Raw genomic sequence first — 18,693 nt, 5'->3', positions numbered from 1 at the left:
GCTGACCACAAGCAGCACTTGCATCAAGTCCTCTTGTTTGCCTGACGCTGGCAGTTATCTTACGCGACTCCAATGCAGCTGCAAACGCTAGGACCTGTACATTTGGTTTAAAGAAGCGATTTAAGGAACTTTTATTTGTATTTTTCAATGAGGTTCTGAATTCAAACACCAAAAAATACAAATGCGTAGGCTTAATGGTTAGTAACATACCGCTTTCTTGTAAGGTCGCTTGTACTCTGATCCTTCTATCGGGTTGTAAGGTATCAAATTTACGTGATAAGTTTTACCCCATTCACGGAGTAGCTCTGCAAGTTCCACCGCATGCTCAACTTTGTCATTGACACCAGCTGCATCATCATTTTTAAACTTATATTAGGTGATGTAACGTGGGAGACAAAACAGAAAATTGGTTTCATTGCACGGCTCACACACCTAGAAGGGCATATTCGAAGGAGACACGTCTATTTGTTTCCTGGAAGTAATCACGACAATCCTTCATAATTGCTTCCAGCGGATAAGCCTTAGCACTTGGTACAATTTTCTCCCGGAGACTCTGATTTGGCGCATGTAAGCTGATTCGCCAAAAGAACAACTCGAGAGTAAGTAAATAATATGAAAACATGAAAATCATTAATACGTGACCGATCCAGAGCATATGGTACATGTTTAGAAATTAAGATTTCATGATATGTTTGTGGTATCTTGACCTAAGAAAGCTGAGTAAACTAGAAAAGATCATTCTAGTTTTTGACCAACACATGAACAAAGACAGAAAGTGGGGACGCACCTGACAGCTAAGGTCGACTGAAGCTTATGTGAGGCAAGCTTCTTGATTGTGTTCGGAACACCTACTGTTGATATTGTAATCATTCGTTGCCCGATTTCAATGTCCTAAGTAAATGAAAAGCATACTGCTGTCAAGTGAGTGCTATGTCTTATTGTTTAACAATTATGCAGAGAAATAAATCATATATTTGTGCAGAGAAACTTCAATTATATCTACACAGAATCATGTCAAAATGGAAAATGGCTTACCTTGTTCATACAACGATGAGCATCAAGCACTGACTTTAGGTTCAACATTGGCTCACCCATTCCCATGAAAACCACATTTGTCACCCTATGCTTAAACACGTCCTCAATAGCCAACACCTAGAGATTTAAAAATTACACTTGTAAACACAAGCCACATTTACATTTTTTACGAAGAGTTCTTCTCCCGGGTCTCTCAAGTGAGAACAAACATCTGTTTCTAAACACTTACGCCTCTCTATGATGAAACATCTAGGATCAGATTAATAGTCTTTTTCATTGCATAAGGTATTCTACTTAAGATCTGAGCCTAAGTGTTTTATCTTGGAACTAAACCACAAATTCATAAATCTGTAACCATACTCTCTTTTTGATCATCATTCCAAATAAGATTCTTTTGAACATATTTCAATTCACATAATCCATAAACTGCAGAAAACAAGAGGTAATATAGAAGCAAACCTGCTCAATAATCTCATGCCGCTGAAGATTTCTTGAAAACCCTCCTTTTCCCGTGGCACAAAAGGAGCAACGCAGAGGACATCCAACCTAAAGCAGAAAACTTAAAGACATCAGTATTAAAACTCAATTAGGCAAAGCCAAAAAGTAAAAATCTCCAACAATAAGAAAGTCAAATCCACCTGGGAAGAGACACAGGCAGTGAGGCGCGTTATGCCCTTCTCTTCTTCTTGAACAGGTATACCAACAGTTTCGACCAATAGGTTATCTTCAAGCTTTAGCAACAACTATAAGATAAAAGCAAAACACTGGAAACCTTAAGCACTAATCAAACACAACTTAAGCAAGAAAAAATCTCAAACATTGACACACAAAGTTACCTTAATGGTACCATCAGTTGCGGTAACAGTTTGGTAAATGGGTGATCTTCCTACTTTAAATCCACCATCCACAAGTTCTTTACGAAACGTTTGAGGCACTTTAAAGCATCAAATTGAAGATTGGTTAATGTCAAGAAAGATGAAATATTCAGAAAGCATAGAACTTGAACTTGGTGAGAATTTGCTCACAATTGCTAAAGTCTTCAACTTTACTAGCTTTCCTCTTGTAAATAAGATGATGGAGCTGCTTCCCTCTGTATCCTTCCTGCAAAATTCCCACCGGAAAAATCAGAACTTTATCGACTAAATCAAACCCGAATCATTCTTAAATTGAAAAAAAAAATCGGATCTTTACTTGACCAAGGTTGATAGCGAGCTGTTGAAGCTCAGGCTCCGTCATTCCGAGGAGAACCTGCGAGTCAATGTGTGGAGTACGTGCCGGTTTGGCTGAGGCCAGTTTAGGAGACGGTACGACGGTTGTGGCGGCAGCGGCGAAGGCGGTAGCGAAGGAGTGACGCCGCACTACCATACGAGAGATGGGAACAGAGAAGACTAGGTTTTGGAGCATAGCCATGGTATTGGTTGTTGTCGTCATCATAGCTTCGAATTCGATCACTCACTCAGAAGTTGGAACTTGGAAGAAGACAAGAGTAAAGTAAACCCTTTTCTTCTGCGGCTAAAACCTCTCTGCAACTCTCTCTTCAAGTTCGATTATAGTTTTTTTGCTCACAAAGCGGATAAGCCGAAAGAACGTCACGCAGTTCGAATGCAGAATCAAGAACCGGCACGAACTCTTCACTCGCACTTCAGTAATTGTTAACCGGGAAATTTGGACCGAATTATACCAAAATGTTAAAACTGAAACCAAATCAAAGTTTGTTTATATGTATTTTTGTAAAACACCCTATGCCATCAATTAAGTGTTAAAACGGTTGTGTTTTGCTTTTCGTTTGTGACTTGATGCAAAAATCATAAGGTTGGATTTTAAATGACAATCCAAATTTTGATTAAGAAGATTAGTTGGGATATATAAATTGACCATTGTTATAACTTTACATCCATACAATACGTTATTTAATAATGTCTATATAGTGTATAATTTCAGTAGCCAATAAAACTCGAATTCGGAATTTTGCTATTCTTTGTATCAGTTTAACCTCTAGTATTTTGGGCTAATATCATATATATATATAAGTTCGAATTCAAAATTACGGTTAGGGAAAAAAATTGAAAGAACAAAAATACAAAGAGTGTTATACACAAGAGGCAAAAATGACCTCATCATATATACTTCACTCGATATAAACAGCATACAAGGAAGCCTAAGGCCACACATGTTCTCTGGTATGGGACATGTACCCGGAAAGATGTAATACATCCATTATCATTCTCCACATGCACGGTTTGTCGAGAACTGTGTTCAATCCGTCCAAAACGGATATGTACGCAGTTTCAAGTACTCACCGGAAAAATGTTCATCCTGGAATTCAGTTACCAGCTTGACCTGTTTTCCGAATCTTAGAAGTATAAGCTTAAACGCGGTTCCTGCCAAAAGGTTTTTGCGTGAACCGTTTTTCGGATGACCTAGAACCAGTTTTTAAACCTAGTTTCTTGGTATCCTTAACAGGATCGGTCTGACTTGTTTTTCCCAAGTTGTCCTGAAGTTGTTGCAAGGCACGGACCACTTGGTCCATGGTCGGGCGCGACTTTGGTTCGAATGAGAGACACTGGACCGCAATGCTGGCCAATCTCACGGCTTCTTCAGGTAGGTACTGTGTGTCTATCCGAGTGTCAACGATTAGGAGAACCTTGCGTTTGCTTGTGAGGTACGGTCGAGCCCAATCCACAAGGTTTTCTTCTTTAGCCGGCCTGTTATGGTCCAACGCTTGTTTACCCGTTAAAATCTCTAGAAGCACAACTCCAAAACTGTACACATCGCTTCTTGCATTCAAATGACCTAAAAAGGATTACACAAATGGAGAGACAAAACAAATATTCAAACCATTATCCATATGCTCTAGAATATTTGATCAAACTAGTCATAATTCATATATGAGGATTGGTAGATATTTACCTGATGACATATACTCGGGAGCAGCGTAGCCATATGTACCCATGACCCTTGTACTAACATAGCTCAGATCACCCATTGGACCGTCCCTAGCTAGTCCAAAGTCAGAAAGTTTTGCGTTGTAGTCCTGTTTAAGGGAAACAAAGTCATCAGTGTAAAACACTTTGAAGACATCTAACTATATTTTAAAATTATGTATTTCTCTACATACCGCATCAAGTAAGATGTTGGAGGCTTTAATGTCTCGGTATATCACTTTGACGGGATCGCTGTGAAGAAAAGCAATCCCCTTTGCTGCATCAAGCGCAACCTTGATCCGTAGAAACCATGGGAGTGGCTTAAAATATGCACCTCCTGCATCAAAACCATGTTTCATCAGAATCTAAATACCAAAAACAACAAAAAACATAGAATTGATCATCAAAGATAAGATGGTCCATAGGACTCACTTCTGAATAGATGATTCTCAAGACTTCCTTTTTGCATAAACTCGTAGACAAGAAGACGGTGATCATCCTCTACACAATAACCGATAAGTTTAACAAGATTTGGATGACTCATTTGCCCCAAGTAGTTGATCTCAGTCTGAATTCACAACAGAACACAACAAATCAGACACAACAACATTCACACTTTAACACTCCAAGTTTGAGAAACTGTACCAGCCATTCACGGTGACCTTGAAAACCTTCTTTGTTAAGCCTTTTAACAGCGATGACCAAACCGGTTCCAGGTTTAGTCGGAGTAAGAGTGGTCTCATCTAACCAACCTTTAAAGACACAACCGAAGCCACCTTCTCCGATCACACTATCCGGTCTGAAGTTTCTGGTGGCTAGTTTGAGTTCGTTAAAGGTGAAGCTTTTGACAGGGGTCGAACTCAATATCTCCCCTTCCGTCTTCTGAGCCGCCGCTACAGTCGATGAAGATTTCCGACTCGAGAGACTTAGACCGAACAGATCGCTGCTCTTACCTACACAACACACAGACCATTTTCAAAATTTGAAGCCCAATCAAAATCGGAAATTTCCATTCTTTTCTTTGTATGTTAAAACACATGAATCGTGATGATGAGTAGAACAGAGCGATGCATAATTCTAGATTTTCTTGTGACAAAAATAGTTGGAGAGAGAGAGATAGTACCACTGTGGAAGAGGTCGGCTTTGACTCGAGAACTGAAGCAAGAACCCATTAGCTAAGAATCAGATTCGTTTTCTCCGTTTTGATTCTTGATCGTTCTTCTTTAGCTTCTTGAGCAGATTGTGTTGTAAGCAGAGAAGAAAAAAAGAGAGAAATATAGAAACTTTCGACCAACAAAGGCAAAAAAACGAAAAAGATATAAAAGATGAGAGAGAGATGTGAACAGATATGGCAAAGGAAAGAAGAAAGAGAACAAAGTTTTGGTTTTGGGTTTGGTGTTTTAATGAGAAGCACGAGAGGGTGACTAGAAGAAGAATGGTCTTTTTTTTCTTTGTGGATGTGTGAAAAAAAAGTCAAACAAATGGACACAGAAAAAAAAAAAAAAAGGTGTATAGTTCGGCGAAAAGATAAAGGTCGTTGGATTCTATATTATCAAAATGATATGGTGACCCATTTTAAAAAAAAAATGTCTTTTGGCAATATCCTAAGCGTTTTTGGCTGACAAATAAAGAAGACATTTTTAGTCAAGATTTACTTGTTTGGGTGCAGTTTTTTTACTACGGTGCGTGTCTGAATTATTACCATTAACGGGACGACAAACAAACAGCGGAACATGACGTTTGTCGATCGTAACAAGTTGTTTGATTTGGTCACTCGACGTTTATTGGTTTTTGTGTGTGTAAGCAGAAAAAAAAAACACTTAAAAGTTACCAATTAACAACCGGCCAAATCCCCTAGAAAAAATATTAGATTAAAAATTTTGTGCAGTTTGAATAGATGTGGATAGCTCTATATATTAATGTTTGTACCATGATTTGCTTAAATTAACCTGTAGAATAATATACTGTCGAAAATCTAATCACCACCATACACCAATGAAAAAATCTAGATGTCATGTCCATTTACTTCGTTTTCTATCTCGTACGGAACTGGTTTTTTTTATTTCTTTCTAGATATATGAAGCTTTACATACAAGATACATTGACCCAAGAGATATAAATACAAATGATTATATAAAAAAAAGTCATAATAATTACGAATTCATAAAAATGGAATATAGGTTTGACTTGGGTGGTAGGTTTTTTTTGTGAATTTATGAGTCGCGTATCGTTTTATACGTCGTTGTCTTGTTTGGTATGGCTTGGACTTTTGAATCCAAAAACTTTTCTTAAGAAAGATTATTTTCGAGATAATACGGGTTGGACAACTTTGACGTACGGAGGCACCCACTTGGACTTTGCCTTGTCTTCCAGACACAGCTACAAATTAAAACTCACCTTTTGTTCCGGTTATAAGAGTCACCTTTCTCTATACACTAAATTCAGAAAGTCTTTAGCTTTTCTTGTTCTCTCTTACATATAGTTTACATTAGATTTGATTTCTCTAGCTGAGATGTCGATATTTGTTTGTTTAACCGTTACAAAATTAAAATTTACATCTCGGTTGTTGAGTTGCAACATATGATTTCAAATAAAATTCTGATATCCATACATGTCTTTGTATCCATATACAGTATGTGGATGTATATGTAAATGCCTCCAGTTGAATCGTCAAGGCGATGTTATAGATAACTTTTTACACAATTTATGGAAAAGTAATAAATCCTAAAAGTAAATTATGAGCCCACAGGTTTAAAAATATTTAGTAAAAAAAAAAAAACGGTTTAATTATTTTGGCCTTGTCCCAAAATTGGGTTGTGGGTATATTGACAACTCAGTTTGGATATTAGTAAGTAAGAGCAAGTCCACTAGAGATTCTTTGTGGAATTTTCAGGCCCAAAAATAAAGAAAAAACCCAAAAAGAAATTAGAAATTAGGAGAATCGGTTCCACGAGAGGGATTTTGAGAATCGTATGAGAACCGATGCGTGATCAGTTCTGATTGGCTGGGGGGAAATATAAAGGAGGATAAACAATTTTTTTTTCTTTTTCTTCGCGACATATCTTTCTCTGTAAAAGAAACGGTGAAACCATCGGCGATTTGTCGTTTCACCCTGAAAATTCTCCGATTCACCTTGAATCGTTGGATTTTCTGGCTGAAACACGAAAGATCTTCATATATGAGAGAGATATGTCGAGGTTTCGGGTTCCAATCGAGATTCCACTCGATGTGACGATTCGTTGCTCAAGACCTTCTATCTCCCACAGCGATAACGATGGCGGAAGGTTCCTATGATGGGATTAAGGGAACAGCGAGGTCAACCGGCTGGCGGATCGCACACACAAAAGGTTCGTCATCTCATCTTTGATTAGGTTTTGTTACGAGAATTTGAATCTAGTGTGAGTGTGAGTCTGGGTTTACAATTCTGATCGATTGTTTACTGTTAGAATCAAATAAGATTTGAACAGGTAGTGGTTTAGGTGATGTATATATGTTTAGAGTCTTGCAGGTGTAATTTTGTGGTTCTGATTTATCCTATTGTCCATGAAGGTTCCTACTCTCCATTGGTTTTGCTTGTAGCTTCATGACTCCTTTAATGTATTTTAGAATTCAGGTGTTTGATAGTTTATTCTTTAAGTCTGTTTTGTTTCTTTAGAGTTGCATCTTATACGGTCCTATGATATGGGGAATTTGGGTGAAAAGGTCTTGTGATGCGGACATCGATCCTACAAACCAAACCGTTGAACCAGATCTTGTACTACATCCTGTACCAGAAGTACGAAAAGGCCCTATGACACGATCAAAGGCTAAACAGCTAAGGACAAGGTTTAACCTAGCCGTTCAAGACATTGTAAGCTCCCTAGAGCTGAAGGACGTCAACTGGTCTGTACCACCATCATGCCACCATAATGGACATGATCACATTACCGAGGAAGAGCTTGCTGAAGCCTTCACCCAAATGAGCCTTGATCAGACCAGTTCCCCAGGTATGAAACCTCTTTTGGCAGGTCAAGGAACCTCAAGAATCCAAGAGAAGACATTGGATCTGCATGAGACGTGTGATACAAGCTACACCTCCGATCAATATAGTGAAGATCAAGACCAAGACATAGAGGACATGAACGAGCATCAAGAGGCTGATCAAGATACTCTAGAGGAACTCCAGGAAGACCCCTACTTCAGTAAACAAACCAACAAGCCAATACAAGACAAGAACCGTGAAGTAGTTCATCGAGTAGTACAAGAAGTGGTTCAAGGAACGTCTATTGGACCTAGATCGCATCCAGGTAAGTCTTATTCAATATTTTCGATCCTTGCAGGTCCCACCAACCCCAACAACGGCTAGAAGACTTGCTCATCAAGAGAGATCAAGTCTACTTTAGCATTTTCTTTTATTAGTTTATTTACTTTCCAAAAACAATGGTTTTGTGTTTGATTTTATTTGCTTTCCTTTGTTGCATTATTTTGCATTTATTTTCGGCCTTAGGGCTAGCTGAAGGACTCTTATAAAGTCCCCCTGCAGCAGTTGTTAGATTTTTCACCTTTGATTATCAATGAAATACTGAATTTTCTTACTTTTTCTCTTTAAGTGTTCTTGAGAGAATAAGCTTGTTCTTTATCCTGTGTGTGAGATTCCACAAGGCTAAGTTCGTGTACTGTATCAGAGACCAATCACATCTCTATGGTGTACTTCAATCCGCTAGCACTTCCCCCTTACCGATCCCACACGAGAGAAGCGACCGCCAACGTGTTAGATCTACATCATTGACCATCTTTCCTTCACAAGAGAGAAGCGACCGCCAGCTTGTGAAGCCATCATCTCTATCCCGGTATAAGACTCACCACCGAGTCTTGTATCATCTGGTATCAGAGCACAGTTCACGCTGTTCCCTTGCCAGGTTTATCTTTTCCATTTACTTTCATTTGATTTGTAGCTTTTGTTTTATTTTATTAAAAAACAAAAAAAAAATCCTAGTTTCTTTTATTTAACAGCCTTATCTCTAGTTTGTTTAACCTTTTATTTACAAACTTTTAAAAAAAAATTATATTTTTAATTTGTTTCCTTAAGTCGTCTGTTTCACTCTCTGTATTAGTTGTCGTACTAGTTCATCTCGCATTTAAAAAAAAAAAAAAATTTTTTTCAGCTTTTGTTTCATTGCTTTTATTGTCTAATATTGCTTGTCATTCTTAAAATTTCAAAAAAAAAAAAAAGTTTCCTTTATTTTCTTTGACATTTCCCTTTTCAACTTCTGTGGTACGTTGATCCTTTGTTGTTTTTCTCTAAGCGCAGATCCGTTCTAGACACTCACTATGGGAGAAAACGCAGATATACCCCAAGACGCCATGATGCAAATGATGAGAACCCTCACAGAGCAGTTGAGAGGACTCGGCGATAGGATAGGCCGTTTGGAGCAACCTCAAGCGAGGGTTGACGTTGGACCAGATCCAGAACAAAGGAATGTCCGCGACGAGGAAGACGAATCCATTGACATGGATGATGATGATGATCCACCACCAGATCCATTAAGGCGTCAACATCAGCGGAGAGAAGATCCTTTGATGCGGAACCGTGCTAGAGAGGTAGAACCACGAGAACAAAATCGAGATGTTAAACTAATACCTCCTACTTTTGTAGGAAAGTCTAATCCGGAGGTTTACATGGACTGGGAGAGACGTATGGGATACATATTCCAATGTTATGGCTATGGAGAAGCCCGAAAGGTAGCCCTTGCATTGGCGTAGCTCACTAACAATGCCTTGTCATGGTGGGATAGGACGGTAGCCGATAGAAGGAGGCAGCGGTTTGCTACCATCAGCAGTTGGCTCGACATGAATTACCTCTTGAGGTTGAGGTATGTACCTGATCATTATCAACGAGACTTACAAAAACGTTTTAGAAAATTATCTCAGGGAACAAGGACTGTGGATGAGTATTTTGAGGAGTTTGAGAAGCTCATGAACTCATTGGAGCTGGAAGAATCGAGTGAGTCCCTAATGGCTCAATTCATTGACGGCTTGCAAGAGCGTATAACCCGAAAGGTGGAGACATCGAACTACAGCAGCCTACATGAACTATTTCACAAGGCTGTACAAGTAGAGCAGCAAATCCAGCGTAAGATGTCTTTAAGGAACCGTACTAGAAACAACACGCCTTGGAATTCAAGCAACAGCCGGAGCATGGACAAAAGCAAAACCGTGGGAAATGACTCTAGGTTTAAGAACAAGTCTAATGAGGCACCTAAAACCTCTAAACCCGAACCAGGTAAGTTCCCTAACACTAGTCAATCTTGTACCCGTGACATTACTTGTTTTAAATGTCAAGGCAGGGGACACATGGCGAGAGAATGTCCGAACCAAAGGTTGATGATTGTCACACCTAGTGGAGACTATGAGTCTCAAGACGAGCAAGATGAGTACCGTACTGATCCGGAGAATGACGTGGAGTATCCCGACACAGGAGAACTTCTTGTGATCCGACGTATGCTGAGTGTACTTGTCAACCCCGAGGAGAAAGTTCAAAGGGAAAATATTTTCCACACTCGATGCACAATCAAGAACAAGGTATGTAACTTGATTATTGATGGAGGTTCTTGTACTAATGTTGCTAGCAAGTATATGGTGGACAGGTTAGGTCTTCAGAAAACAAAGCACCCGAGGCCATACAAACTTAGGTGGCTGAACGATGACACCGAGCTGAAAATTGCTGAACAAGTTACTGTATCATTCAGCGTTGGGAAATACCAAGATCAAGTCATTTGCGATGTAGTTCCAATGAGAGCCGGACATCTTCTTCTTGGAAGACCATGGCAGTTTGACCGAGCTACAACTCACGACGGTCGAACAAACCATTACACTTTCACGCACAATGACCGTAAGTTCAACCTTGCCCCTTTAAGTCCTTCTGAAGTTCATGAGTTGCAAAAACACATGAACAAAGAGGTCGAGGTAAGGACTTCTAACCTTTATTTGAGATCCAATGAGGTTTGTAAAACCATGAGTGCCAAGGGCACCGTGCTACTAATGTTGTTCAAAGAATGTTTAAGTACAGGTACAAGTGAGCTTGAACTACCCGCTGAAGTACAAGCTGTACTAGATCAATACAAAGACGTGTTTCCGGAGGAGATACCACCAGGATTACCCCCTATTCGTGGCATTGAACATCAGATCGATCTTGTACCAGGTTCTGCTCTACCTAACAAACCAACTTACCGAATGAATCCAGAGGAGTCTAAGGAGTTAGAGAAGCAAGTGCGTGATCTCATGGATAAAGGGTACATCAGAGAGAGCCTCAGCCCGTGTGCAGTACCAGTTCTGTTAGTTCCAAAGAAGGATGGAACATGGAGGATGTGTGTAGACTGTCGAGCAATCAACAACATAACTATCAAGTATCGACATCCCATTCCAAGACTAGATGACATGTTGGACGAGTTAAGTGGTGCAATCGTCTTCTCCAAAATTGACTTGAGGAGCGGCTATCACCAGGTCCGAATGAGGGAAGGAGATGAGTGGAAGACCGCGTTCAAAACCAAGCAAGGTCTCTATGAGTGGCTTGTCATGCCATTTGGGTTAACCAACGCCCCAAGCACTTTCATGCGACTAATGAACCAGGTTCTAAGGTCATTTATTGGTAAATTTGTTGTTGTTTATTTTGATGACATACTTATTTACAGTAAGTGCCATTCTGATCACATTAAACATCTAGGGTTAATTTTGAAAACACTTCGGAAGGAAGGCCTTTATGCTAACCTAAAGAAGTGCTCCTTTTCTACTAATAAGTGTGTATTTTAGGTTTTGTAGTGAGTAAACACGGCCTACAGGTGGATGAGGAGAAGATTAAGGCAATAAGAGAATGGCCTACTCCAACTTCGATTGGACACGTTCGCAGCTTTCATGGTCTCGAAAGCTTTTACATGAGGTTTCTCAGGGATTTTAGTACAGTGGCTGCACCAATGACTGCCGTGATCAAGAAAAACGTGCCTTTCTCATGGGGAGAAGCTCAAGAAAAGTCCTTCAACACATTTAAAGAGAGGCTCACACAAGCACCGGTCTTAGCCCTCCCAGATTTTGAAGTTATGTCTGAAGTAGAGTGTGATGCATCAAGCTTGGGAATTGGAGCTGTACTACATCAGAGAAAAAGACCCGTGGCTTTCTTCAGTGAGAAGTTGAGTGGAGCTACGTTGAACTATCCGACCTATGACAAGGAGCTTTATGCCTTAGTTCGAGCACTAGAAACGTGGCAACATTACTTGTTATCCAAGGAATTCATCATTCACACCGATCATGAAACCCTCAAGCATCTCAAGGGTCAGACTTCACTTAAGAGGAGACATGAAAAGTGGTTGGAGTTCACTGAGACGTTCCCATATGTGATAAAGTATAAGAAGGGCAAAGAGAATGTGGTTGTTGATGCTTTGTCAAGAAGATATGCTCTCATAGCTACTAAGGAGGCTAAAGTAATGGGATTTGAGCATATCAAAGAGTTTTACAAAGATGACCCAGAATTTGGAGAGTGCTACAAGGAGTATGGCAAAGGAGCATACCAAGCATTCTACTTGCAGGATGGGTTTCTATTTAGAGACAAGCGGTTGTGTATTCCTCAAGGTTCCATGCGAGACTTGATACTCACTGAAGCACATGGTGGAGGTTTGATGGGTCACTTTGGTGTCGACAAAACCTTGGCCGTGGTAATGGAACACTTCTTTTGGCCCCATCTCAAGAAAGACGTTGAGAGATTTTGTGCTCGATGCATTGTTTGTCACAAAGCAAAATCCAGGTTACATCCTCATGGTCTTTACTTACCATTACCTATTCCTAACGCCCCTTGGGTAGATATTTCTATGGACTTTGTCTTAGGATTGCCAAAGATTAAACACAAGGATTCAATCTTTGTTGTTGTGGACCGGTTCTCCAAGATGGCACACTTCATCCCGTGTGACAAGACCAATGATGCGACTCAAACCGCAAATTTGTTCTTCAAGGAAGTGGTGCGCCTCCATGGAATTCCAAGGACAATAGTCTCTGATCGTGACACCAAGTTCTTGAGTCACTTTTGGAAGACACTTTGGAGAAAGTTAGGTACCAAGCTTCTATTCTCTACAACTTGTCATCCCCAAACGGATGGACAAACTGAAGTGGTAAACCGAACTCTCTCTACTTTACTTAGAGCCACTCTTGGTAAAAATATGGCAACATGGGTTGATTGCATTCCTTTTATTGAGTTTGCTTATAATCGTGCTGTCCATTCGGCTACAAAACTATCTCCTTTTGAGATAGTCTATGGAATTAACCCTTTGTCTCCATTAGATTTAGCACCCTTGCCTCAGATAGAACAGGTTTGCCAAGATGGGCTAAGAAGAGGAGAAATCATCAAGAAGTTGCATGACAAAGCCAAAGCAAATTTGGAAAAGAAGAATGCCGACAACAAACGCAAGGCTGATCGGGGAAGAAAGGAGATGTTGTTCAAACCAGGAGATTGGGTCTGGTTGCATATGAGGCCTGAGAGATTTCCAACACAACGAGCCTTTAAGTTATCACCAAGAGGCGATGGTCCATTTAAAGTTCTTGAAAAGATCAATGAAAACGCCTACCGTTTGGAGCTACCAAAGGAGGTAAAAATTTCTCACACTTTTAATGTAGCTGACTTGTCTGCTTATGACCCAGGAGATTCAGTTTTGAGGAAAAAACCTTCTGAAGAGGGAGGGAATGATGCGGACATCGATCCTACCAACCATACCATTGAACCAGATCCTGTACCACATCCTGTACCAGAAGTACGAGAAGGCCCTATGACACGATCAAAGGCTAAACAAAGGATGACGTTTAACCTAGCCGTTCAAGACATCGTAAGCTCCCTAGAGCTGAAGGACGTCCACTGGTCTGTACCACCATCATGCCGCCACAACATATATGATCATATTGTTGAGGAAGAGCTTGCTGAAGACTTCACCCAAATGAGCCTTGATCAAACCAGTTCCCCAGGTATGAAACCTCTTTTGGCAGGTCAAGGAACTTCAAGAAGCCAAGAGAAGACATTGGAGCTGCAAGAGACGTCTGATACAAGCTACACCTCCTAAAGCGATCAAGATAGTGAAGATCAAGACCAAGACATAGAGGACATGGATGAGCATCAAGAAACTGATCAAGATAATTTAGAGGAACTCCAGGAAGACCCCTACTTCAAGAAACAAGCCAACAAACAAATACAAGACAAGACTCCTGAAGTAGTTCATCGAGTAGTACAAGAAGTGGTTCAAGGAACATCTATTGGACCTAGATCGCATCCAGGTAAGTATTATTCAATATTTTCGATCCTTGCAGGTCCCACCAACCCCAACAACGGCTAGAAGACTTGCTCATCAAGAGAGATCAAGTCTACTTTAGCATTTTCTTTTATTAGTTTATTTACTTTCCAAAAACAATGGTTTTGTGTTTGATTTTATTTGATTTCCTTTGTTGCATTATTTTGCATTTATTTTCGGCCTTAGGGCTAGCTGAAGGACTCTTATAAAGTCCCCCTGCAGCAGTTGTTAGATTTTTCACCTTTGATTATCAATGAAATACTGAATTTTCTTACTTTTTCTCTTTAAGTGTTCTTGAGAGAATAAGCTTGTTCTTTATCCTGTGTGTGAGATTCCACAAGGCTAAGTTCGTGTACTGTATCAGAGACCAATCACATCTCTATGGTGTACTTCAATCCGCTAGCACTTCCCCCTTACCGATCCCACACGAGAGAAGCGACCGCCAACGTGTTAGATCTACATCATTGACCATCTTTCCTTCACAAGAGAGAAGCGACCGCCAGCTTGTGAAGCCATCATCTCTATCCCGGTATAAGACTCACCACCGAGTCTTGTATCATCTGGTATCAGAGCACAGTTCACGCTGTTCCCTTGCCAGGTTTATCTTTTCCATTTACTTTCATTTGATTTGTAGCTTTTGTTTTATTTTATTAAAAAACAAAAAAAAATCCTAGTTTCTTTTATTTAACAGCCTTATCTCTAGTTTGTTTAAGCTTTTATTTACAAACTTTTAAAAAAAAATTATATTTTTAATTTGTTTCCTTAAGTCGTCTGTTTCACTCTCTGTATTAGTTGTCGTACTAGTTCATCTCGCATTTAAAAAAAAAAAAATCTTTTCAGCTTTTGTTTCATTGCTTTTATTGTCTAATATTGCTTGTCATTCTTAAAATTTCAAAAAAAAAAAAAAGTTTCCTTTATTTTCTTTGACATTTCCCTTTTCAACTTCTGTGGTACGTTGATCCTTTGTTGTTTTTCTCTAAGCGCAGATCCGTTCTAGACACTCACTATGGGAGAAAACGCAGATATACCCCAAGACGCCATGATGCAAATGATGAGAACCCTCACAGAGCAGTTGAGAGGACTCGGCGATAGGATAGGCCGTTTGGAGCAACCTCAGGCGAGGGTTGACGTTGGACCAGATCCAGAACAAAGGAATGTCCGCGACGAGGAAGACGAATCCATTGACATGGATGATGATGATGATCCACCACCAGATCCATTAAGGCGTCAACATCAGCGGAGAGAAGATCCTTTGATGCGGAACCGTGCTAGAGAGGTAGAACCACGAGAACAAAATCGAGATGTTAAACTAATACCTCCTACTTTTGCAGGAAAGTCTAATCCGGAGGTTTACATGGACTGGGAGAGACGTATGGAATACATATTCCAATGTTATGGCTATGGAGAAGCCCGAAAGGTAGCCCTTGCATCGGCGCAGCTCACTGACAATGCCTTGTCATGGTGGGATAGGACGGTAGCCGATAGAAGGAGGCAGCGGTTTGCTACCATCAGCAGTTGGGGCGACATGAAGTACCTTTTGAGGTTGAGGTATGTACCTGATCATTATCAACGAGACTTACAAAAACGTTTTAGAAAATTATCTCAGGGAACAAGGACTGTGGATGAGTATTTTGAGGAGTTTGAGAAGCTCATGAACTCATTGGAGCTGGAAGAATCGAGTGAGTCCCTAATGGCTCAATTCATTGACGGCTTGCAAGAGCGTATAGCCCGAAAGGTGGAGACATCGAACTACAGCAGCCTACATGAACTACTTCACAAGGTTGTACAAGTAGAGCAGCAAATCCAGCGTAAGATGTATTTAAGGAACCGTACTAGAAACAACACGCCTTTGAATGCAAGCAACAGCCGGAGCATGGACAAAAGCAAAAGCGTGGAAAATGACTCTAGGTTTAAGAACAAGTCTAATGAGGCACCTAAAACCTCTAAACCCGAACCAGGTAAGTTCCCTAACACTAGTCAATCTCGTACCCGTGACATTACTTGTTTTAAATGTCAAGGCAGGGGACACATGGCGAGAGAATGTCCGAACCAAAGGGTGATGATTGTCACACCTAGTGGAGACTATGAGTCTCAAGACGAGCAAGATGAGTACCGTACTGATCCGGAGAATGACGTGGAGTATCCCGACACAGGAGAACTTCTTGTGATCCGACGTATGTTGACTGTACTTGTCAACCCCGAGGAGAAAGTTCAAAGGGAAAATATTTTCCACACTCGATGCACAATCAAGAACAAGGTATGTTACTTGATTATTGATGGAGGTTCTTGTACTAATGTTTCTAGCAAGTATACGGTGGACAGGTTAGGTCTTCAGAAAACAAAGCACCCGAGGCCATACAAACTTAGGTGGCTGAACGATGACACCGAGCTGAAAATTGCTGAACAAGTTACTGTATCATTCAGCGTTGGGAAATACCAAGATCAAGTCATTTGCGATGTAGTTCCAATGAGAGTCGGACATCTTCTTCTTGGAAGACCATGGCAGTTTGACCGAGCTACAACTCACGACGGTCAAACAAACCATTACACTTTCATGCACAATGACCGTAAGTTCAACCTTGCCCCTTTAAGTCCTTCTAAATTTCATGAGTTGCAAAAACACATGAACAAAGAGGTCGAGGTAAGGACTTCTAACCTTTATTTGAGATCCAATGAGGTTTGTAAAACCATGAGTGCCAAGGGCACCGTGCTACTAATGTTGTTCAAAGAATGTTTAAGTACAGGTACAAGTGAGCTTGAACTACCCGCTGAAGTACAAGTTGTACTAGATCAATACAAAGACGTGTTTCCAGAGGAGATACCACCAGGATTACCCCCTATTCGTGGCATTGAACATCAGATTAATCTTGTACCCGGTTCTCCTCTACCAAACAAACCAGCTTACCGAATGAATCCGGAGGAGTCTAAGGAGTTAGAGAAGCAAGTGCGTGACCTAATGGATAAAGGGTACATCAGAGAGAGCCTCAGCCCGTGTGCGGTACCAGTTCTCTTAGTTCCAAATTAGGATTGTACATGGAGGATGTGTGTAGACTGTCGAGCAATCAACAATATCACCATCAAGTATCGACACCCCATTCCAAGACTAGACGACATGTTGGACGAGTTAAGTGGTGCAACCGTCTTCTCAAGATTGACTTGAGGAGCGGCTATCACCAGGTCCGAATGAGGGAAGGAGACGAGTGGAAAACCGCGTTTAAAACCAAGCAAGGTCTCTATGAGTGGCTTGTCATGCCATTTGGGTTAACCAACGCCCCAAGCACCTTCATGCGACTAATGAACCAGGTTCTAAGGTCATTTATTGGTAAATTTGTTGTTGTTTATTTTGATGACATACTTATTTACAGTAAGTGCCATTCTGATCACATTAAACATCTAGGGTTAATTTTGAAAACACTTCGGAAGGAAGGCCTTTATGCTAACCTAAAGAAGTGCTCCTTTTCTACTAATAAGTGTGTATTTTAGGTTTTGTAGTGAGTAAACACGGCCTACAGGTGGATGAGGAGAAGATTAAGGCAATAAGAGAATGGCCTACTCCAACTTCGATTGGACACGTTCGCAGCTTTCATGGTCTCGAAAGCTTTTACATGAGGTTTCTCAGGGATTTTAGTACAGTGGCTGCACCAATGACTGCCGTGATCAAGAAAAACGTGCCTTTCTCATGGGGAGAAGCTCAAGAAAAGTCCTTCAACACATTTAAAGAGAGGCTCACACAAGCACCGGTCTTAGCCCTCCCAGATTTTGAAGTTATGTCTGAAGTAGAGTGTGATGCATCAAGCTTGGGAATTGGAGCTGTACTACATCAGAGAAAAAGACCCGTGGCTTTCTTCAGTGAGAAGTTGAGTGGAGCTACGTTGAACTATCCGACCTATGACAAGGAGCTTTATGCCTTAGTTCGAGCACTAGAAACGTGGCAACATTACTTGTTATCCAAGGAATTCATCATTCACACCGATCATGAAACCCTCAAGCATCTCAAGGGTCAGACTTCACTTAAGAGGAGACATGAAAAGTGGTTGGAGTTCACTGAGACGTTCCCATATGTGATAAAGTATAAGAAGGGCAAAGAGAATGTGGTTGTTGATGCTTTGTCAAGAAGATATGCTCTCATAGCTACTAAGGAGGCTAAAGTAATGGGATTTGAGCATATCAAAGAGTTTTACAAAGATGACCCAGAATTTGGAGAGTGCTACAAGGAGTATGGCAAAGGAGCATACCAAGCATTCTACTTGCAGGATGGGTTTCTATTTAGAGACAAGCGGTTGTGTATTCCTCAAGGTTCCATGCGAGAATTGATACTCACTGAAGCACATGGTGGAGGTTTGATGGGTCACTTTGGTGTCGACAAAACCTTGGCCGTGGTAATGGAATACTTCTTTTGGCCCCATCTCAAGAAAGACGTTGAGAGATTTTGTGCT

The 18,693-nt window shown here is 40.6% G+C and overlaps 2 protein-coding genes across 4 annotated transcripts in view; both read right to left on the bottom strand.

Moving 5' to 3' along the window:
• The window catches only part of LOC104792794 (probable dual-specificity RNA methyltransferase RlmN), a 4,137-nt gene extending 1,560 nt beyond the window's left edge, over window positions 1–2,577 (bottom strand). The window contains exons 1-10 of one of the 3 annotated variants that reach the window (XM_019246998.1): window positions 2,227–2,577; window positions 2,061–2,136; window positions 1,872–1,969; window positions 1,674–1,778; window positions 1,495–1,581; window positions 1,036–1,152; window positions 788–891; window positions 433–572; window positions 211–347; window positions 7–94 (exon numbers count right to left, since the gene is read on the bottom strand). In XM_019246998.1, the coding sequence (XP_019102543.1) occupies window positions 7–94; window positions 211–347; window positions 433–572; window positions 788–891; window positions 1,036–1,152; window positions 1,495–1,581; window positions 1,674–1,778; window positions 1,872–1,969; window positions 2,061–2,136; window positions 2,227–2,469 (1,195 nt within the window). In that variant the 5' untranslated portion in view covers window positions 2,470–2,577. The remainder of the gene's footprint in view (window positions 1–6; window positions 95–210; window positions 348–432; window positions 573–787; window positions 892–1,035; window positions 1,153–1,494; window positions 1,582–1,673; window positions 1,779–1,871; window positions 1,970–2,060; window positions 2,137–2,226) is intronic. The other 2 variants (XM_010519017.2, XM_010519016.2) reach the window with 2 other exon arrangements.
• On the bottom strand, window positions 3,057–5,402 carry LOC104792790 (serine/threonine-protein kinase BIK1). The gene is made up of 6 exons (XM_010519015.2): window positions 5,083–5,402; window positions 4,605–4,912; window positions 4,392–4,527; window positions 4,154–4,296; window positions 3,946–4,069; window positions 3,057–3,828 (listed from the first exon to the last, which is right to left on the bottom strand). Exons 1-6 carry the CDS (start codon window positions 5,129–5,131, stop codon window positions 3,404–3,406), a joined length of 1,185 nt encoding a protein of 394 aa, XP_010517317.1. The 5' UTR covers window positions 5,132–5,402; the 3' UTR covers window positions 3,057–3,403.

Source organism: Camelina sativa, chromosome 6 (assembly GCF_000633955.1).
Source record: "Camelina sativa cultivar DH55 chromosome 6, Cs, whole genome shotgun sequence".
NCBI lineage: Eukaryota > Viridiplantae > Streptophyta > Magnoliopsida > Brassicales > Brassicaceae > Camelina > Camelina sativa.
This window is presented reverse-complemented; position numbering and strand designations above follow the sequence as displayed.